The sequence below is a fragment of the Rattus norvegicus genome, chromosome 18 (assembly GCF_036323735.1).
Source record: "Rattus norvegicus strain BN/NHsdMcwi chromosome 18, GRCr8, whole genome shotgun sequence".
In the NCBI taxonomy this organism is placed as follows: Eukaryota; Metazoa; Chordata; class Mammalia; order Rodentia; family Muridae; genus Rattus; species Rattus norvegicus.
The window spans coordinates 58,142,563-58,162,633 of NC_086036.1; the positions used below are offsets into that span (position 1 = coordinate 58,142,563).

At 38.7% G+C, this 20,071-nt stretch overlaps 1 protein-coding gene across 3 annotated transcripts in view; it reads left to right on the plus strand.

The window, feature by feature from the left end:
- Nucleotides 1–20,071, plus strand: part of Htr4 (5-hydroxytryptamine receptor 4) — a 185,051-nt gene that overhangs the window by 106,286 nt on the left and 58,694 nt on the right. For all 3 annotated transcript variants that reach the window (NM_012853.2, XM_006254793.5, XM_017600859.3), the window contains exons 5-6: nucleotides 727–880; nucleotides 12,525–13,093. In NM_012853.2, the coding sequence (NP_036985.2) occupies nucleotides 727–880; nucleotides 12,525–13,093 (723 nt within the window). The remainder of the gene's footprint in view (nucleotides 1–726; nucleotides 881–12,524; nucleotides 13,094–20,071) is intronic.

A 20,071-nucleotide genomic window follows, 5' to 3' on the forward strand; every position in this document is an offset into this window, starting at 1 on the left:
CTTACCGGAGACAGGGTTGACTCAGTGGTGGAAATGTATGCTCCAGGTGGCTGCCCAGCAGGCTGTGATTCAGGAGAGCCTCCGAATCTACATGTTCTCCTCAGCGAAGTCTATTAAGGGAGAGGAGAGGAGACAGGGTAAGCCTGGATAACAATTTGAGAAGCATAGAAGTACATACATTTCAGCATAGCCAACAGGAAGAAGGGAACAGATCTGTGATAGTTCAAACTATAGTCACAGAAGCTAAAAGTACCTGTGTATCTATCGGGTTCTGGAGGGCTCAAGGAATTTCTCAGAGAGTGGAAATCCAAGGCAGAGTAGACCTTCATGCTTCTCAGGCTGCAGAAGACTTTGGGAAATGAAGAGGGAAGTGAACCCAATTCGAGACAACGACCTTCAGATGCTATAGAAACAGTTTATGCAGAACAAATGTTTCAGCCATGTGTTAATTTTTTATTGTATAATTGCCTTTACTCTTTTCTTTGTTCTCTGTCCTTTTTCCCTTCCTTTTCATTTTCCTCCTCTGCCACCTCCTTTCTCATTTCTTTCCAATTTTGTTTTCCTGTTTTACTCTTTACCTCCTCCTCTGATTCTCCTTTTCTCAATATTTTCCCTTTTTTTCATCTCTTTTTACTCCTCTTTCTTCCTTCTCTCCCTCATCTACTCTGATCTTTCCCCTCTCCTCATTTTCCCCTGCCTGTGGCCCACCCTTAATTGTCTCTCCAGGTATTATGCCATCTGCTGTCAACCTTTGGTTTATAGAAACAAGATGACCCCTCTACGCATCGCATTAATGCTGGGAGGCTGCTGGGTCATTCCCATGTTTATATCTTTTCTCCCCATAATGCAAGGCTGGAACAACATCGGCATAGTTGATGTGGTAAGTATGTGTACAAAACCTTGGGATTATTATCCACTAGGTTTTGCTAGGCATTTTAGCTAAGCAAACACCACTAAACTGGGTAGATATTTTAACAGATGTTATAATAGTGGTCTGAGCAACATGTTTAAATGCCTACTGATGCCTTAGCCAAATGTTAGTCAAGACCCTCTGAATTATCTTTCCAATGAGAACTTGTGTTTTTAAAGGTTTATTTATTTATCATTTGAGAACTTCATATGCGAGCACAATGTATTTAGATCACATGGAACCGACAGCCTCAAAGTTTACATTTCCGTGTCTGTCTTAGATTCTTTTGCCTGTGCTATGATAAAATACCCCAACAGAAGCAACTTAAGGGAGAAAGGGCTTATTTTAGCTCACAGTTTAAGAGATCCATCATGGCAGAGAGGTCAAGACAGCAGGAAACTAAAGCAGTGAGTCCCTTAATATCTAAAATCTGAAGAGAGCAATGGAACTGCTCAGTCTTCGTTTTTTGTTTGTTTGCTTGTTTGTTTTGGCTTCTACATTCCAGAAGTCCCTGCCTAGGGAAAGGTCCTACCCACAACTAAGATGGATCTTCCCACACCAATTACCACATACACCATGATCCTTCCCAGCTATAAATAGTGGCACTCCTTGCATGTGATTCAGATCCTGTCAAGTTGACAACTACCTCTAACCAACACAATGTCCAACTTTGCTTAGTTTGAGCAAGAAGGTTGATGAGTTGTTTTATCCTCAATCCCCCATCCTCAGTAAAGGACCAGGAACGTCATCCTTCACCATGCCCAGGTTATGTCTGATTGCCCTGGCTTGTCTTCAGCAAGACTCCTGCTAAGTTGACTTAGCTAGAACCCTGCTTTCTCCTTCCATTTACTCTTAGTAATTTTCTGCCCACTGATCCTCATCAACTAACTCCTTGGCTACAAATCCCAACTTTTTTTCCTTTGGTGCTTTAGAGTTGAATCTAATCTCCCTACGCAAAATCACAGTATTTTCTCTTATTAAAGGCTCCTTAGCAAGTGTTTCAAACAATTTTTTAATATTACTATAAATCAGATGGGACAGTAAACACTTTATATGTAACCCCAAAAGAATCCTTTTGGGAAGAGTATAGTTATGACTGTTTTAAAGATGAGCAGGTTAATTTGCATTCTCCATGATACATCGTTCTTCTGTAAAAAGGATTTTTATTTATTTTTATTTTTAGTAACTATTTATTGATATTTATAAATCAGTTCCCAGAACTTGAGGTATATCATATGCCCAGAGAAGCCTTCATTCTATTTCATATTGAGAATCTATAAGGCTTACACTGCCTAGGGAAAGACATACCAGGTGAATGGAGTCTGCCAGGGAATGACGAAAGTTTTGGCATAGAAGTCAAAAAATAAGCTATGAGCCTAGCTCTGTTAATGTCCAACATCCTGAAGGGAAGTTGGTGCTGAGTGATGTCTAATGTAAGTTTAAGGGGATATGTGCCACATATGTCAGGCTTTGTCCAAACACTGGGTATTGTTTTCCAGAGACATAGAACCAATAGGGTGTTTGTGTGTATATGTTCATCTATCTGTCTATACATCTATCTGTCTATGTATCTGTCATCTATTACCTATCTATCTATCATCTATCTATTATCTTCTATCTATCTATCTATCTATCTATCTATCTATCTATCTATCTATCTATCTATCTCTTTATCTCTTTGTCTATTACCTATCTTTACCTTTTCCTGTGTCTGTTCATTTATCTACTGATATACTTAGAGAAAGAAAAAGAGAAACAGAGTCAGATATATAGACATATTGTAACTGGTCCACATTGTCATGGAAATTGACAGTTCTCAGCAAACTAGAGACTCAAGAAAGGCGATATTTCAGTTCAAATCCAAATATAGGAAAAACTGATGGCCTTCATTAGTAGTACAGTAATACAGTAGTTCCCACTTATTTGCTTATCTTGTTCTATTCAGGCCTTTAATAGGGTTAGATGCAGTGCTGAATTGGAAGACAAAGTGGATTTATACATTCTGTCAGTTCAGAGCTTAATCTCAACCCCAAATATTGTCATTCTCAGAATCGGGTTTTACCAAATATCTGGATACCCATGGCTTGGTTACACTGGCACATAACATTAACCATCTCATTGTCAAAATTATCCACTCTGGCTTTCCAAATTATAATAATGATTAAAACTGATAGTCCAGATTCAATGTTAGGACTGCACGTTTCTAAAGGAAAATGTCAGGCAGCCACTTAAAGCCAGTCCTAAGATCTTGCTAGAGGTAGAGAAGGGAACAAAAAGAAGAAACTAAGAGAGAAGAATGAGTTCAGACCCAAGTGGACCAGAAAAGAGAGAGTTGCCTTCTTTTCTGAACACCTAAGGATTTTAATTTCACATTCAAATGAGTCCCATGGCCAAGACATTTCTGAGCAAGAGTTCTTGAGCTTCTGAGAAAATCCTCTAGGCAGGAATCAAGAGGTCTGGGCTCTGCCCTGGGAGAAGCTGCAGATAATTTCTTGAATCCCAAACCATTTATTTCAGTTTGTTAGTTATTTTAAAAATCTGGAAGAGAATGAAATACCAATTTGCAACAAACACTAATATCCAAATAATAGAAATAATAACTGTCAACAATGTTTCATACTTACTATGTATCAAGCCCTATGTTAATCAGTATTTCAGTGAACCACATTCAGGGACATTCTTTGCTTAGCTGAAACACTTATGCTTTGAAAGCTGGGCTTGGCAGAATTGCTCTGCTTCCTCCTCAAAGCTTACAAATGGACACTATACCAACTTATTGAAGGGGATTTAACATTGTGAACAATGTCTCCTTTTTCTTCTTGGCTACCATTTACTAAGCACTTTAGTTAATGTACTAAATTCTTCATGACTTAACGTCATTTGGTCCATACAATACTACCATTCTTCACAGCCACTCTCTAAAGAAAATCTTGACTTCCAAGTCTATGGGTTAAGAGTTGCCCTACTTGTTCATTTAACTATTCAAGAAATATTAACTAAAAGCCCATCATATTTGGTTGATTTCTAAGAAATCAATTTCAACTTTTGTGGCTCTTATGATCTAATAAGAGAAATCACACTATATTTCAAATGTTGATTTTTTTTCTGAACGAATGCAGAGGCCTGCAGTTGGGAGCATGCTTTGCTAATTCTAAGAATGTCAAAAGCAGAGGTTGGAGAGCTGGTCTTAAGCCAGATTCTTATGTTTCTTTGTTTTTTTCACTTTGAACAATCGAGGGCTTTTAAATTTTACTTCATAATTGGAGGGTTCAGGGCAAAGGAGGCTTCAGTGGCATGACCGTTTTGTGTCTCCGAAGAAACATTATAACCAGTCTGCAGAAGATGATGATAGGGTGACAGGAAATTGGGAAAGCACTGGGAAGAGACTTCAATGTTCCTGCTAACTGATGATGGTGACACGGAGTAGGATAACAGTGACTAGAAGTGTCCAGAAGTTGTGAGATTGCAGATCTTCCCTTGCTGTATGTTTATTGGGTACCTGTGTTTCTGGGTGCTAGGTCTGCGTTACTAAAAAAGAGCAGGTAATGGTCCAAATACTTGTAACTTTATGTCCACCCAGTGAGATGCAAGCAATATATGATACACTAAAGATAAGCAGATACCTAGAGTGTTAGGTGATAATGACTATATTTTACTTCAATATGGGACTGAAAATATGGCATATTAAGCTAAGAATATGTACAGCATCCATACCAGGTGGCTCACAACTGCCTGTAATTCCAACTCCAGGAAATTCAACACCTCTGGCCTCCTTGGCAACCTGCTTACACGTGAATATGCCCACATGTGGGTGCACGCACCCACACACAATTTTCAAATATTAAATCTTAAAAGGTGGGTTGTTAGCAGATTGGAATTCTAAATAGGGAGTTAGAGTAGGCTCTATTGAGGAGGTGACATTTGAATAAAGACTTTGAGGAAATGGGGGAAATATACTTGTAGGTATCTTGGAGAAGCATACAGAAGGCAGAAAATAGCTGATATAAATCTCCAGAGGCAAGATGTGACTGACAGGCCATTACAGAGTTAATGAGGAGGTACAAACACAAGACAGAAGTTTAAGAAATAATAAAATAAAATACAAGAGGGAGATAATGTACTCATCTGCAGGACATTTAAAGCATCAGGTTTAACTTGGAGTGACATGGAGTTTAATATAGGGTCTGAGCTTAATAATAGTGAGATTTATAATTTTTTGAAAGAATCCTCATTTTTTTTCTGTTAAAAAGCAAACATAAAGGAAGTCTGTTAAAGCGATGTCATGGGTAAGAGACAACAATGGTACTCTAGCTTCAGTGAAAGAGCAATGGAGACTGTGATTCAGAACAGGTGTATTTTTAATATTAAAAGGATCTTCTGTATGGTTAGAAGAGAAATGTGAAAGAGAAACATTAGTTAAATACAACCAAGGTTTTGGTCAGTGCAACTGGAAAAATCTAGTGAATAACGATTGACTTCAGCTGGGAATTCCAGATTGGAAATGCCACAAGGTAGAATGTTTGTGGGCTACGGAAAACACAATGTAATTGTGAAGAGTCTGCAACACAGTAGAAATCAGCTTAATATCAAATATTGATATTTATGGGAATTCTTTATCAAAAACAAACTCAAAGTTAAGTCATTCTCAGAGCAAGATGCTATTTCAACCCATACAGTAGATGTGCCTGTCTGGGGAATGAAGCTACCTAAGAGAAGATGCCTCAGAAGTAAAAGCCAGTAATGGAAGGTTAGAAGATACAACTAAAGAGGAAACAAAAGAAGGGGAAAATTCTAAAAAGCCAATTCAAACCACATTACAAGTAAGGATAGAGAATGAATTCTGGGCGTGGTAACAAGCAGTCTAACCACAACTATAAACATGAATAAAATATACTACCAGTGTCGGGCATTGTAGTTCGTACCTATGGTCATGGCACTTCAGAAGCAGAGCCAGGAGAGTTTCTGGATCCAGCCAATTTAAATTACACAGTAAAAATCCTGTGCAAGTCCAGTCTAGACCAAATCCCAGCATGGAGTGGGAAGTTGGACACACAGTCCCACCCCTAGCCTTGGAATGATTGGACGTTGTTAGCTGCTGGGAAAGGAAAGGTCAGCTTCTCCCAGAATCTAACTCCTAACGAGCTAACTATGCTACAGTGAAAGATCATACATCCAAGAATATTTTGGACATAGAGTATGACCTGAGAGTTTTAAATTGAAATAAACACTTTTCTCCCAAGTTTTAATCATGGCATGTTATCACAGCAATAGAAACTATAACAAAAACAACACCTTGCAGAAAAATTCATGCCAACCGGACTGAAGAATTCACAGTATGAAAAGGAACACAACAAAGATGTTCCAAGATATGAGGAAATGTCATTAAGTGGTGGACAGGAGAATATTTATCATGAAGGGGTAAAGATTTCTTAATGGGCCACAAAGGTACTAACTGAAACTACAGGTTCTTCAAATTAAAACTGCAATCAGATGACACTAGCAAGAAAGCAATAAACAAACCAAGAATTTGTAATATGTAGATTTGACAATGGGCATATCCAGAATATAGAACTATTAAAAACAAGGAAAACCTATATAGATGTATATTAAGGGGAAATTACCTGAACATCACTTCTGAAGACAAATGGAAAAGTCATAATTTAACATCTAGATGTCTAGAAATGTGTGGTGAAACCATGTTCTCAATGTGAACAGCCCAGATTAAGTTAGACTTTATTTTGGCTTATTGAATTTGATTCGAAATTCCAGTTAGTCGGGTGAGGTAGGATAAACATGAAACAGAGCACAGAGGACAGAGTACGTTAAACTTAAGAATACTGTCATGGATTAAATCTGAAGACACAATTACAAGAATGTGGCCTGAGAGAAGTTGAGTAGCTTGCCATTCTCATCTAGTCTCAGAGGAGGAACCAGAACACCAATCACGAATAGGAGCAGAAACTCATCCCTCCTTTCCTATGAAATGCATGCATTCAAACCACATGGATACCCGAGACACTGTCCAGGATTGACTCGTCGGCCATTAGGTTTCCTCAGGATGCTCACATGACTCAGACTATTTCCAATATTTTGATTGTCCTCCAGAACTTGACAGTCAGACACTATTGCTGAAGACACCACATACTTTAGTCACAGAACACTGAGTAATTAAGCTGGTACTGACCCTCATCTCTACTGACTAGCTTTCATAGTGCTGGAAGATGTCATATGCTACCAGAGGAGAAAGGGAATCATCATTCATTCTCAGCTGTGACTTCTATGAGCTACAGTAATGACCGGCTTAGAAAGACATAACACTGGTCAAATAGTGGCATGAATCTCATGGGAACAACTAATCATTTTCTGATTGAACTCATGGCTCCATTCACAAGACAAAAACCCACACCTGCCACCATTATTAGGCCAAGAATCTAGAGCTAGACAGATCACAGACTCTGTACAAGAGTCTACTATTATTCTGCTAAATGGATATAGCATTAACTTATCTCCTAATGGCATTATCCCCATAGATTAATTCATCTCTCTCAGCCTTCATCAGAGATGCTTCTGTTTGCAGTAGACCATGACCAAAAAAGTTACCCACAACTAGCCAAGGTGTAGAAAATGTGAAAATATAAAATATTCAGCTCTAAACAAAACATATGCACCACACATCCCAGTCCAAACTCTGGGATCATTGTATAAAGAACATTAGAGTCAGATGTTTTGGATGACCACAACAAAAAAGTGTCCCTTGAATACATCAGGACAGCTGCACATATGAATCCTTAGTGGTCGTGAAAGCATGCACAAGATCTGTGAAAACTCAAGCCGGACCAAATCCCAACACTGAATGAGAGTTAGGCATGATGTTTCACTCCTAGCACAGAAGGTGCTGGCAATTATTAGTTTCTGGGAGAGGAAGGATCAATGTTCTCTAGAAGTATAGCAACTAATAGGTCTGCTATACTCCAGTGGAAGATCACAATTTAAGTATATTTGGGAAATACAAATTTGTCTTGTTAGAAAGCAAAAAAAAGGCACAAACTTGGGCAAAAGAGGAAGAGAGGGTATCTGGAAAGACTTAGACAAGGAAGAGTTAATGTCAAAACACACTATATAAAATTCTCAAAGAACTAGCACAGTCATACACAGAGACTGTTAGGAGGGATGAGGGAAGAGGAAGGAAGAGGGAGGGAGGCAGAGAGAGAGAGAGAGAGAGAGAGAGAGAGAGAGAGAGAGAGAGAGAGAGAGAGAGAGAATCAAGGAAATTGGGAAGAACTTTCAATAAACCTTAAACAAGCCCACAATGAGTTACAGATTTGCATAGACAAGAATAAGTGCTGGTGGGGATTTGGAGTACCAGGAATAATACTCCTAGTGGAGTGGCAGAAATGTTAATTGATGCAGCCTATTGGGAACCCATGACTGTAAATACATGGTTATGGCTGAGAAAGGCATTTGGGAGACATCAGGGAGCCCACTAATATCCTATACTTTGATATGTATGACTATGTCTTAGTTAGGGTTTTACTGCAGTGAACAGACACCATGACCAAGGCAACTCTTATAAGAACAACATTTAATTGGGGCTGGATTACAAGATCAGAGATTCAGTCCACTATCATTTAGGCAGGAACATGGCAGCATCCAGGCAGGCATGGTGCAGGAGGAGCTGAGATTTCTACATCTTCATCTGAAGGCTACTATCAGAATACTGACTTCCAGGCAGCTGGGATGAGGGTCCTAAAGCCCACACCCACAGTGACATACATATTCCAACAAGGCCACACCTACTCCAACAGGGCCACACCTGATAGTGCCACTCCCTGGACCGAGCATATACAAAAGCCATAACATTCCACTCCCTGGCACCCATAGGCTTGTTCAAACACATGAGTCTATGGAGGCCAAACCTAAACATAACATAATGCAAAATACATTTAGTTCAACCTCAAAAGTCCCCACAGTTCATAGCAGCCTCAACAATTTAAAAGTTCAAAGTTCAAAGTATCTTCTGAGAGTTATCCAATGACTTAATAGTAATCCCTGAATCAAGTCAGGAAATCAGCTGGGCAAACTTTAACCAAACTCTGCATCTCCATGTCTGATGTCAAAGCAGTTTTCAGATCTCCAACTCCTTTTTCATCTTTTTGACTGCAACAAACTTCTTTTCCTGGGCTGGACCCACTCCCTGTTAGCAGCTTTTGTCAGGAGATATCCTATGGCTCTGGCATTTCGAAAATCTTGGAGTCTCCCAGGCAGCTTCAATGTTACAGTTGCTTGTTTCAATGTCTGGGATCCACACATGATCTTCTGGGCTCCTCCAATGGGCTGGTGTCACTTCTCCAGCTCTGCTCTCTGTAACTGTAAACTCAGGTTGATCCACTCCACTATGGCTGCTGTTCTGGGTTATCATCCCATTGTACCAGCATCTCTAGTAGGCTGGGGTCTTCCACAGCACCTAGGCTTCACCAATAGCCCCTCATAGGCTCTCTTCACAGTGTCAAGCCTCAGCTCTTTTGCGTGACCCCTTCAGTCCTGAGTGGTCAACTACTACTGAGGCTGCACCTTCACCAATGGCCTTCCATGGCCTCTCACAGTGCCAAGCCTCAGTTACTCTTCATGATGCCTTCAAAACAGTACCACCTGGGTGACTCTTACAAATTAGCAAGTACAGTTGCAGCACAAGGTACAACCATGGCTATTTTCTGTGCTTTCAGAAAACACTTCCCCAAAGATTTCACCTCAGTGATGTTAGTTTCTTCTTAATCACCACTAATTTCTTAGCTCCAGTTAACCAGCATCAGTTGTCCCAGTTGTCCCTTTTATTTTTCACACTAAATCCAGAACCACATGGCAGGAGCTGCTGGGCTCTACTGCTTTCTGGGGCTGGAACATGGCCCCCTTATTCTATTACCAGCTTTCTATTTTCCAACTCCCTCTCTGCCTAAGCTTGGCTTTCCTGGAACTTGCTCTGTAGATTGACCTGGAACTCAGAGATCTACATGGTTCTGTCTCCTGTAATGCTGGGATTAAAGGCATGTACTACCATGCCTGGATTTAAACTTTTCCTCACATAGAACCTTCTTTGTTCCAGGCTGACCTTGGACTCAGAGATCTGTTTGGCTTTGTCTCTTGGAATTAAAGGTGTGTATCACCATGCCTGGATCTAAACTTAGCTGGGTAGAATCTTGTCCCAAAATCCCTTAATCTGTTATCTCCTAGTACATAGGGTTCAGTCCCATTTCATTTCCTGGTGGCCCTTTAGTACTTGAACCATATATTTTATATTTTTTCTTTCTAATCTTGCTATGCTTGTTCAAAACACTCTTCATGAGACTTAACCAGAGAACAAAGTTTCTGCTATGCTTTTTTGAAACTTCTTTTGTCAATGCAATTAATATAAAGCTCTTTCCCTGAGCCTCAGATATTTTTTAGACAAAGACAAGGACAAAAAGCAGCCACATTCTTCACCAAAATACCAAAAAACCAGTCTCGATGCCACATATTGAAATTCTCTTCTGAAACTTCTTGGACCAGGTCTGCACAGCTCAAATCACTCACAGCAACAAGGACTTCCATTTTCCTACTAGGATGGCTCATTAAGCCCCATTTAAAGCATTTCACTGCTTTCCAAATCCAAAGTTCTCAAATCCACATTCTTCCGAACAAAAGCAGCAATACCTGATACCAACTTCTGTCTTAGTTAGGGTTTTACTGGAACTCTCATAAGGACAGCATTTAATTGGGGCTGGCTTACAGCTTCAGAGGTTCAATCCATTATCATCAAGGTGGGAGCAGGGCAGCATCCAGGCAGGCATGGTGCCGGAGGAGCTGAGAGTTCTACATCTTCATCTGAAGGCTGCTAGCAGAATACTGACTTCCAGGCAGCTAGAATGAGAGTCTTAAAGCTCACACACATAGTGACACACCTACTCCAACAAGGCCACATCTAATAATGCCACTCCCTGAACTGAGCATATAAAAAACATAACAGAATATATATATATATATATTATATTATATATATATATATATATATACACACACACACATACATATACACTTTATAAAACTCATTCACATATACATTTAATATTTGGGGTGCTGAATTTTATTTCAACAAAATATGTATTTTTAAGGAAGGCTTGGAGACCTAAGAATACCAATACATTAAATAGCTGATTTAAAGTAAGTGTTAGATTTGCGGAAATCTTTGGTAACTTTCATAATGACAATTTGAGTGGAATGACTAGGATAAGACATAAATGGAGTGGATTCAGCAGGAAAATAAGAAGAGATACACATCCCTTTGTCCATTAGGTGGAACACTCCAAGACCCCTAGGGATTCCTGAAACCAGTACATACATACTGCATACACTTACAATACTTCCTTATACACACACATGGAAAATTTCTATTTGTCTGAAAAAGATCAATAGCAATAATTACATTAAAGTAGAACAGTTATAACCACATGCTTCCATAAAATTTCACTAGTCTTGTGCTTTGGGCCATTGTTAAGTACAGTAGGGCAGACTTGACTACAAGTACCTCAATAGTCATTCTGATGACTGAGAAGGCTACTAGGTGATAAATGATTGTGTGACATATAATGCAGGCATGCTGGACAGAGGAGTGATTCGGCCCCTACATGAGACAGAGGAGGGTGGCGTACAATTACTTAATGTTACTCTAAGTGGCACACAATTTAAAACTTAGGGATTTCTTATTTATACAGTGTTTAAACTAGATGACCACAGGAAGTAAAACCTTAGTAGGTAAAATTATGAGCAATTGGACAACTGCAATGTTACATCTTCCATGGTTCTGAAATATCCACCTTTTCTTTCTTTCAAGGTCTAAAGCCTCTCTTGCTCATTTCTTAATATCAGTACTTTGGATACTGTACTTTCTACATCGGAAAAACCTTCATCAGTCCACTCAGTAAGCAAAGAAACAATTCTGGAAAGAGTCCAGCATCCCCCAGAGATCTGAGATTAGAATGATAGAGGGTGAACTTTTCAAATATTAACAAACTTGCTATTCTTTAAAGTGTCTAAAATGAAGAAAAAGAAAAAATGAAGAAACAGTGATTTTGATGCACTTGATCTTTATGGAGGTCAGAATCTGCACAGATCATAAGCATATTTGATAGTATTGACCTAAGACATCTTATTAAGGGATATTTGTATGTTATGTACAATTAGATAATGAAGAAAGACTGGGTAGACAGAATTGAGAATGATTTCTGACTATATCTTCTGAGACCCCACACAGATAAACTCCTAGAATTCTGGGACATGTTTTCTACCATGAAAGTCCTGTGTGCTATAGACTTGTAAGAAACATAAGACTTTAATGATAAACATTAATTTTTCTTTCCTGTTTCCCCTTCTCTCACTCTTTCTCGGATCCTTTCTCTTCTTCTCCTTCTCTTCTCATTATTTCTTGTCCTATGTTTTCTTCACTTTTGCTTACATTTTTTTAACCATTTCCTCCCCATTTGTCTTCCCACCCTCATTCCCTCTCCCTCTCCCTCTCCCTCTCCCTCTTCCCCTCCCCCCCTCCCTCCCTCCCACCCCCCCTCTCTCCCCCTCCCATTCTCAGATAGAGAAAAGGAAATTCAACCACAACTCTAACTCTACATTCTGTGTCTTCATGGTCAACAAGCCCTATGCCATCACCTGCTCTGTGGTGGCCTTCTACATCCCGTTTCTCCTCATGGTGCTGGCCTATTACCGTATCTATGTCACTGCTAAGGAGCATGCCCAGCAGATCCAGATGTTACAACGGGCAGGAGCCACCTCTGAAAGCAGGCCCCAGACAGCTGACCAGCACAGCACACATCGCATGCGGACAGAGACCAAAGCAGCCAAGACTTTATGTGTCATCATGGGCTGCTTCTGTTTCTGCTGGGCCCCCTTCTTTGTCACCAATATTGTGGACCCTTTCATAGACTACACTGTGCCCGAGAAGGTGTGGACTGCTTTCCTCTGGCTTGGCTATATCAATTCAGGGTTGAACCCTTTTCTCTATGCCTTCTTGAATAAGTCTTTCAGACGTGCCTTCCTTATCATCCTCTGCTGTGATGATGAGCGCTACAAAAGACCCCCCATTCTGGGCCAGACTGTCCCCTGTTCAACCACAACCATTAATGGATCCACTCATGTGCTAAGGTGAGTGCTTAGGGAGGGGATCACTCTGGTTGGTTTGCATCGCTCAGCAGGTTGGGATGCAGTTCTGTTCTAGGGAGTTAGTCCTGAAAATGTGCACAGCATTTCCCAAGATTCATGTCCATTCTGCCATCTAACCATGGACTCAATTAGAAGAACTTGGGCTCTGTTGGGAGACTAACTTCATACCCATAGTTCTTTGACCTTGGATCACTAACAGTGCTAAGCCGTAATTGCCCTTTTGTTAAATATTGGAATTGTAACCTATGTAGATGCCAGGGCTTTTGTGAACATCCAGTGAGCTAATATGTGTGGCATTTATAGTGCAGACCTTGAGTTCAGTAAGCTCTTAGAAAGAGTAAGTGCTGTCCACTACTATTCACAGATAATGTTTTAGGGAGCAGCTAGAAGCATCATCTTTAAAAAGCAAGAGAGACTTGATTTTGATTCTTCCAGTGCCTACTAACCATATTCATAATGTTTCTTGCATTTACTTTTCTCGGACTATAAAAAATGTCAATAATACTACTACATTTTAATTTATTTTGTGACAATAAGAAATAACATGTGAGTGTGCTCATGGTACCACTAATTGTACTAATATTAGTCTAACTAGTAGTACTTGTACTAGTAGTAGCCAAAAAGTCTAAATGAGATGATAAAACTAAAATAAATCGAATATGTGTGCAGTAGGAAATGCTGTGAAGCGAATTGTACAGTGGGGTATGGGGATCTACAGTAGTGATTCGAGAAGGAAGGACAGTGATTTGGCACGTGAGGAGATTCCACAGAACTGCAGTTTGTAAGAAATTGAGATAAGGGGGAAAGTCAAAAGAAGCCATTCCAGGCAGATAGAGCAGCAGAGGGAAGATAGAGGGAAGCCTAGAAGCACCTGGGTGGTAGGCACTTACAAGGCGACACAGGCTGCTGGAAGTGGGAGTGACACTGGAGTTTAGCATCATGATGCACTGTCCCACACAGAGAGCCTTTATGTATGAGCTTGAATTGTTCTCAACTGTGAAAAGTTATAGGCACAGAATCTTCATCCCCTGGCAAAGATTAATTATCAATAATATGTTGCAAGAGTATCAATAATATGCTGTTCTTTGCTCTGAGATCAATAAGGATTTTTGAGGAATACTTCCTTTTTTGAGTTAAGCACTTTTTTCTTCTTTCCTTTTCTGTGTCTATATAATTTTATCATTTATTAAAACCAGAATAGATACACTTGTTTATTTTCACGTAAAGAATACTTGATGTTGCAAGAGTATCTTCGTTTCTCAGAGTTGATCAGTACCTCAGTCATATTCAGTAACTGAGTGAGCACATGTCTTTTTCTGATGATGACAAAATGGAGCTGTTCTAGCAGCTGAGACTTGAGGGATTTTCCTTTATATGCTTGAGAGAAGAGGAGTGGGCTTAAACTGCTATGAAATATAAACAATGGTCCTCAGAGGCTGCTCAGAACCGTCAATCCCCAGTGTGTGCACACTTGTAGTGGCAGCCTGACACAGTGTTGGAGCCTCAGCTGCTATAAGGGCCTCGAAGGACACTCTGACAGCCTGCTGTTATCTTCATTATTATGGAGGGAGTGCCACCAGGAAAAAAAATCCAACTACAGATTGTGTGCAGAATGTGTGTGAGTGCCGGGAGCTTTAGCTATGGAAGCTGGAAACTGCCTAAGTGCCGGTTGTCAGCAACTTAAAACAGTATGTGCCTCCAGCAGCAGACTTGCTATGTCTGTTGTTTCTAAAGTTGGTGACTTTCTAGCTCAGGTACTGCCATGGCAAAGTACCTCTGGAGACTCTGGGACAGCTGAAGATGGTTCGTTTTGCTGATACTGTACGTCTTTCCCTTGATCCTTTGGTCACCTGCATAAGCAATGAGACTGGTTTGGAGGGCTATGAATGGACCCTCCATGAGGTCCTCCTTAGACATTTTCATGGAATAAGGAAGAACAGGTTACTAAGCATTATTCTATGGGAAAGAGAATCGTATAGAAATCAGAGTCGTCCATGTAAAGAAAATACATCTATTTCTAAACTACATCTACAGGTCAAGCCTTGCAGGTACAAGAATCTACCTGTTTGGTTCACTGCTCTATACCAAGGATCCAGTATCTGAGCCACATAGAAATTTAGGCCAATGATGACTGCATGAACAAAAGTTGTTCTTCAGATCAAGTCATCCTATTTAATGCAATCTTCAAAAATCACCATAGCCTTAAAGATCTCTCATGTAGAATGTCAGGGAATGTAGACAAATTAAATAAAGATAAAGTTAAAATAACAAAAAAGAAATAGGCTTTTATTGGCCACCCTATTTCCAATATCATTTTGGCTATCTTTTTCTTAGTATCTCTATACCCATTCCTAAAACTATATGAAGTCATAACTTTCTTCATCATTTTAAATAAATGGTATGATCACCCACACATCTTTCTGTTTTCTGGATCTTGTGTTTTATTCTTTAACAATAATGTATTTGGACACAATCCCACTGGAGAATGTATGAACAGAACACATTCATTCCCGTGTAACTGTCTTATTTATTTTCTACTCTCAGACTCATATGCATTTTTAGGATTTTGGAACACTACACTATTTTCATGCCCTTGAACACATTTCTTTGTGTATATGCTGACACTTCAGATAGCACCAAAACTGAAATATTTTATTAACATGTGTGTTAATAACATGCTTACCATAAAATGGACTCCTACAATACTATATGAACAATTATCATTCTTATCATTGGGTATAAGAAGATTGCTTATCTCACCAATATCAAATATTGTCCTTTTTATTATTTTGTTAATTAAAAACATTCATTTAATTTGCATTTCCCAGATGACTTATCGTGTCAATCTTTTAAAATTAGTGCTTTTTAAAAATGTACTACTCGTTTTAAAATGTAGTTAGTTTTTCTTATAAGTATATCACTAGACATGTACAAACAGCATTGTTTTTAGAAATCACAAGGTCTGAATTTTAGTCTTGATTTTGCCTTTTAAAAACTATATAGATGCTGTAGCTGGCTTTTTGCTGCTTTGTGGTTCTTCTTTCTTCCATTCTTCTCCATCCCTTTTCTTCTAACCTTTCAACCTCCTAACACTAGTTAGAGAAAAAGGAATTGAGAGGAAAGAAAAGCAATCCCTGAATAAAGTCAGGAGTCAGAAATCGGCAAGATTATTATTAGATCACTTTCTGCTGATCAGGTTCCTTGAGGCAAGCTTGATTTTTGCTGTCAGAATAACTACTTTTTCTTATTTTTCTTTGTGCTTGACTACTTAACAAATCATGAGCACAGCAACCAACAGACAACCAATGACCCACACACATACATCTCTAGGGACCCTAACATTTATAAACCCTCTGAAAAGTCCCCAGAACTCTCAACATCATGCAATTACAGAAACAATATGTAGCTGGCAAAATCATGCCCCTGCTAGAGCATGAGGCAAATCATAGTCAGTCGCTGTGGACAATCTGAAGCATCTTCATATCCCACCCCTGGGATTATGCAAAAGCAGGTCTTTATACTATTTATGTGTGTTTTTCTAAGAAATCAAAATTCTCACTACAAGATAACTTTTCTGAGTCTCTCTCTACTCACCCAAAGCAAGAGGAATAAATCAAGTTCTCACTGACTGGCATAGTATCCCATAGCTCCATATGATTCGTTAAGTAGTAGTTTAAACTAAATATATTTTAAAATACAAAAGGATGCTATATAATGTTTTATTAATTATTTAATCATTTCATACCTGCAAACTATGTATTTTGGACACAGTCCTGTGCTAGATAAGTTTATTCATCCCTTTTCTCCCCTGGCAACTTTCTCAGTCCCTTCTAGCACTATGAAAGCCAGCCAACATGGAGATTGTCTTAGTCAGTTGAGATTGATTTCTCTATATCCCGCCATTAAAGTATATGTGGTTTTCTTATTGATTTCTGTGCATCTGTCATGTTTTGGATAGCAATTCTTCATTGTATTCTTTCCAAATGAAGCTTCCTATCTTCTGCTTTGGTTTTAGCCTTGGTTAACAGAATAATAGAAGTTTCAAGTTTCGAAAACCACATTTTTTACTTGACCTCTTATACAGATTTTAGCTTCTTTCTTCAAGCACTTCCCACATTCATTTTCCTAAACATTGTGATCTCCTGACCTACTCCTGATTTATAGCAGATCTCGTTAATTTCCTCACATACTCAGCCTTTTCTCTCTGGGCTTGCCAGTTCTCAGAATGTTATTCTCAACACTCATGCGACTGCCCCATTCATGAATTTCACCACCTTCCTCATGCCACCAACTTTTAAAGATTAAAATAAAGGAAGACTTTTATCTTTAGCCATAGCCTACTCTGAGTTCTAGATTAGAAGATGAAATTTGCTTGCTGGACAAACCCCATGTACACATCTCTTAAAAATCTCAAGTCTAACAAAGTCAAATAGATTCTTAGTTTTGTTTGCCTACTCCTGGCCACATTGCCTGAGTCTTCTCTGTCTCCATAAATGGATTCAGCTTCTACCATGTTACGGTGAGTTAATACACTTTCTGTGACTCAGGGAGAACTGATATATTACAGGTCAGACTTACATATTTATAAAGAAGAATGAACTGAAGCATAATCAACAATTTAGTTGCATTAGAATAATCTAATTATTTAGTAAAGCAGATTCCCAGGCCCTACTCAGCAAATCAAGGCTAGACTAGTACAATGATATTTTACTGAGACAAATTTTCTGTGTCATGAACTCTAAGATCCACCAGCTTATATTTGCACTGATTAGAAAGGATGCCCAGTGCCTGATGTCTTTGCTTTTATTTTAGGACTGCGGGTTATGACACATACTTGCAGTTCTTGGGTTCTGATAAAGTCTCCATAAGGGTAAATATTAACTTTATATTAGCTAACAAAATGTACTAGAAAACTGTCTTTGAAAATTTGTCTTGAGGGAGTCATGCTTCAAGCCAGTTCAGATGAGAAACATGAATCGAACACATAGCTTTGCCCTGTGACCACCATAACTGGGTGACAAATGGAAGAGACAAGCCACACTGATTTGATCAGAGGTTCCTTGGCAATTTGATTTTGTTAATATAATATAATGTTAATATAATACATGTTTACATGGCATAGATAGCTCTAAGAGTAGACAGAGCTAGGTAACAAACAGAATTGTCTATGGTTTAGACTTAGAGACGAACTGGCTAGTCTACCAGGCTCAATTCTCAGTTCCTAGAATGGTGGATGAACTTATCCAAATTCCAAAAAACTTGCTACCTAGCTTGGTTCTTGGCTATAATCTTCCATAATCTGGTCCTAACATTCCTGGTAGATGGCTTTCCACTGTCTACATGTCTCTACAAATATATTGTACAGTGGTGTAACTATGAATCACATGTGACTATTAACGTTTTAATATTCATAAAATGAAATAAAACAAAAAAACCATTGTTTCCCTGGTGGTATTGGCCCCATCCTTAGTATTTATTAACCACATGAGTTGTTACTGCATTGGATAATACAATTGTAGAATATTTCAAAGAATGGAGAAAGTTCTGTTAGACACTACAATTTTGGAGGCAAACAAGGGTTTCCTCTGGAAAGGGGTACAATATATCTTTCTCTTAGACTTAACAACTTGTGTTACTGGCCAGAGCTCTATCTTAAATAAGCTCATATATATACTAATCTTTATATATAATGTTATATGTATATGTATAAATGATATGTATATCAATTATGTATATCAACCCTCTATATTTTTAAGCATGGGATTAGTAAATGCAGATTTGTAGAAAAAAACATGAGGGCAAAAAGAGAGGAAAACTGGAGGGGAAAAGAGAATGAGGACCCCATCCTTTCCCCACCAAAGCAGAAAAAATTGAAATTCCTTGGAGTTTTTGCCTCCTTTTGTTTCCCTTATAAACAATTACCAAAACTTATTTTTTTCTAAAAGCTGTTACCCACCCCCAATACACTGTCTATACAAGAGAACAGGCAATTGTCTCCTTAATTTCCTAAGGACTCCCTAAGATGTAGACATTTGTCAGTATATTTGCTGGAAAAAAGAATATTCTATAGTGTAGATAGATTATGTACCACAACACATTTTTCACACACCCAGGTATGGCTATTAAAATCATTATTTTTTCACCATGAATCCACTTACCAACATTTGACTTCAACCTACCAGAATTCCTTGAATTCCTTTCAATAATAATAAAGCTTTTCATACTTTTGAGTTGAAGATTCCTCCATCCCCAGATGAACAAATAATTTAGATTTTCTTTCTTGAGATCCCAGGAGATTTCTACGAATCTTGTCAATGTGTTTGACATTTAAGTGACATTTTTATGGCCTTTACCCTGAACCTTGGAGGTTACAAACGAAGTCAACATTTACTCATTGAATTGAGCCAAGGTCAATTTAATTTGTGTTAAGTCAAGGATGGATGTGGATGCCCTTGCTGATCTCCCTTAATCTTCTTCAGGGTCAGCACAATTTATAGCTCAAAATAAAAATGAACATATTGGGCTATTGGTTAAGAGAGTAGGAAAAATTCCCATTAGAGGCACTAAAATATAAAGTCTTTCCTTCCATCTATCTCTGTTACCTGGTCACGTATTGTCATGGCTTACTGTGTACTTTTATATAGAAGATAATTAATTATTGTAAAATTTATAATTTTTGAGAATTTAATATATGCATATTATCTTTCCATCATTTTTATCACTTTCTTTCCTTCTCAAACTCATTATGGCTTTCCTACAACTCTCTTCTTTTTAAATTTTTATTGTTATGGCATATACCCACCAATGTACGTGCACATGTGTGCACATGCATGCGCATACACACATATATACATAAATATGACCCGCTGAGTCTCTCTAGTACTGCTCATATGTACATGAATTTAGGACTGACCATTTGATCTTAGCTAACCTATCAGGGGACTCGTCCCTGGAATACAG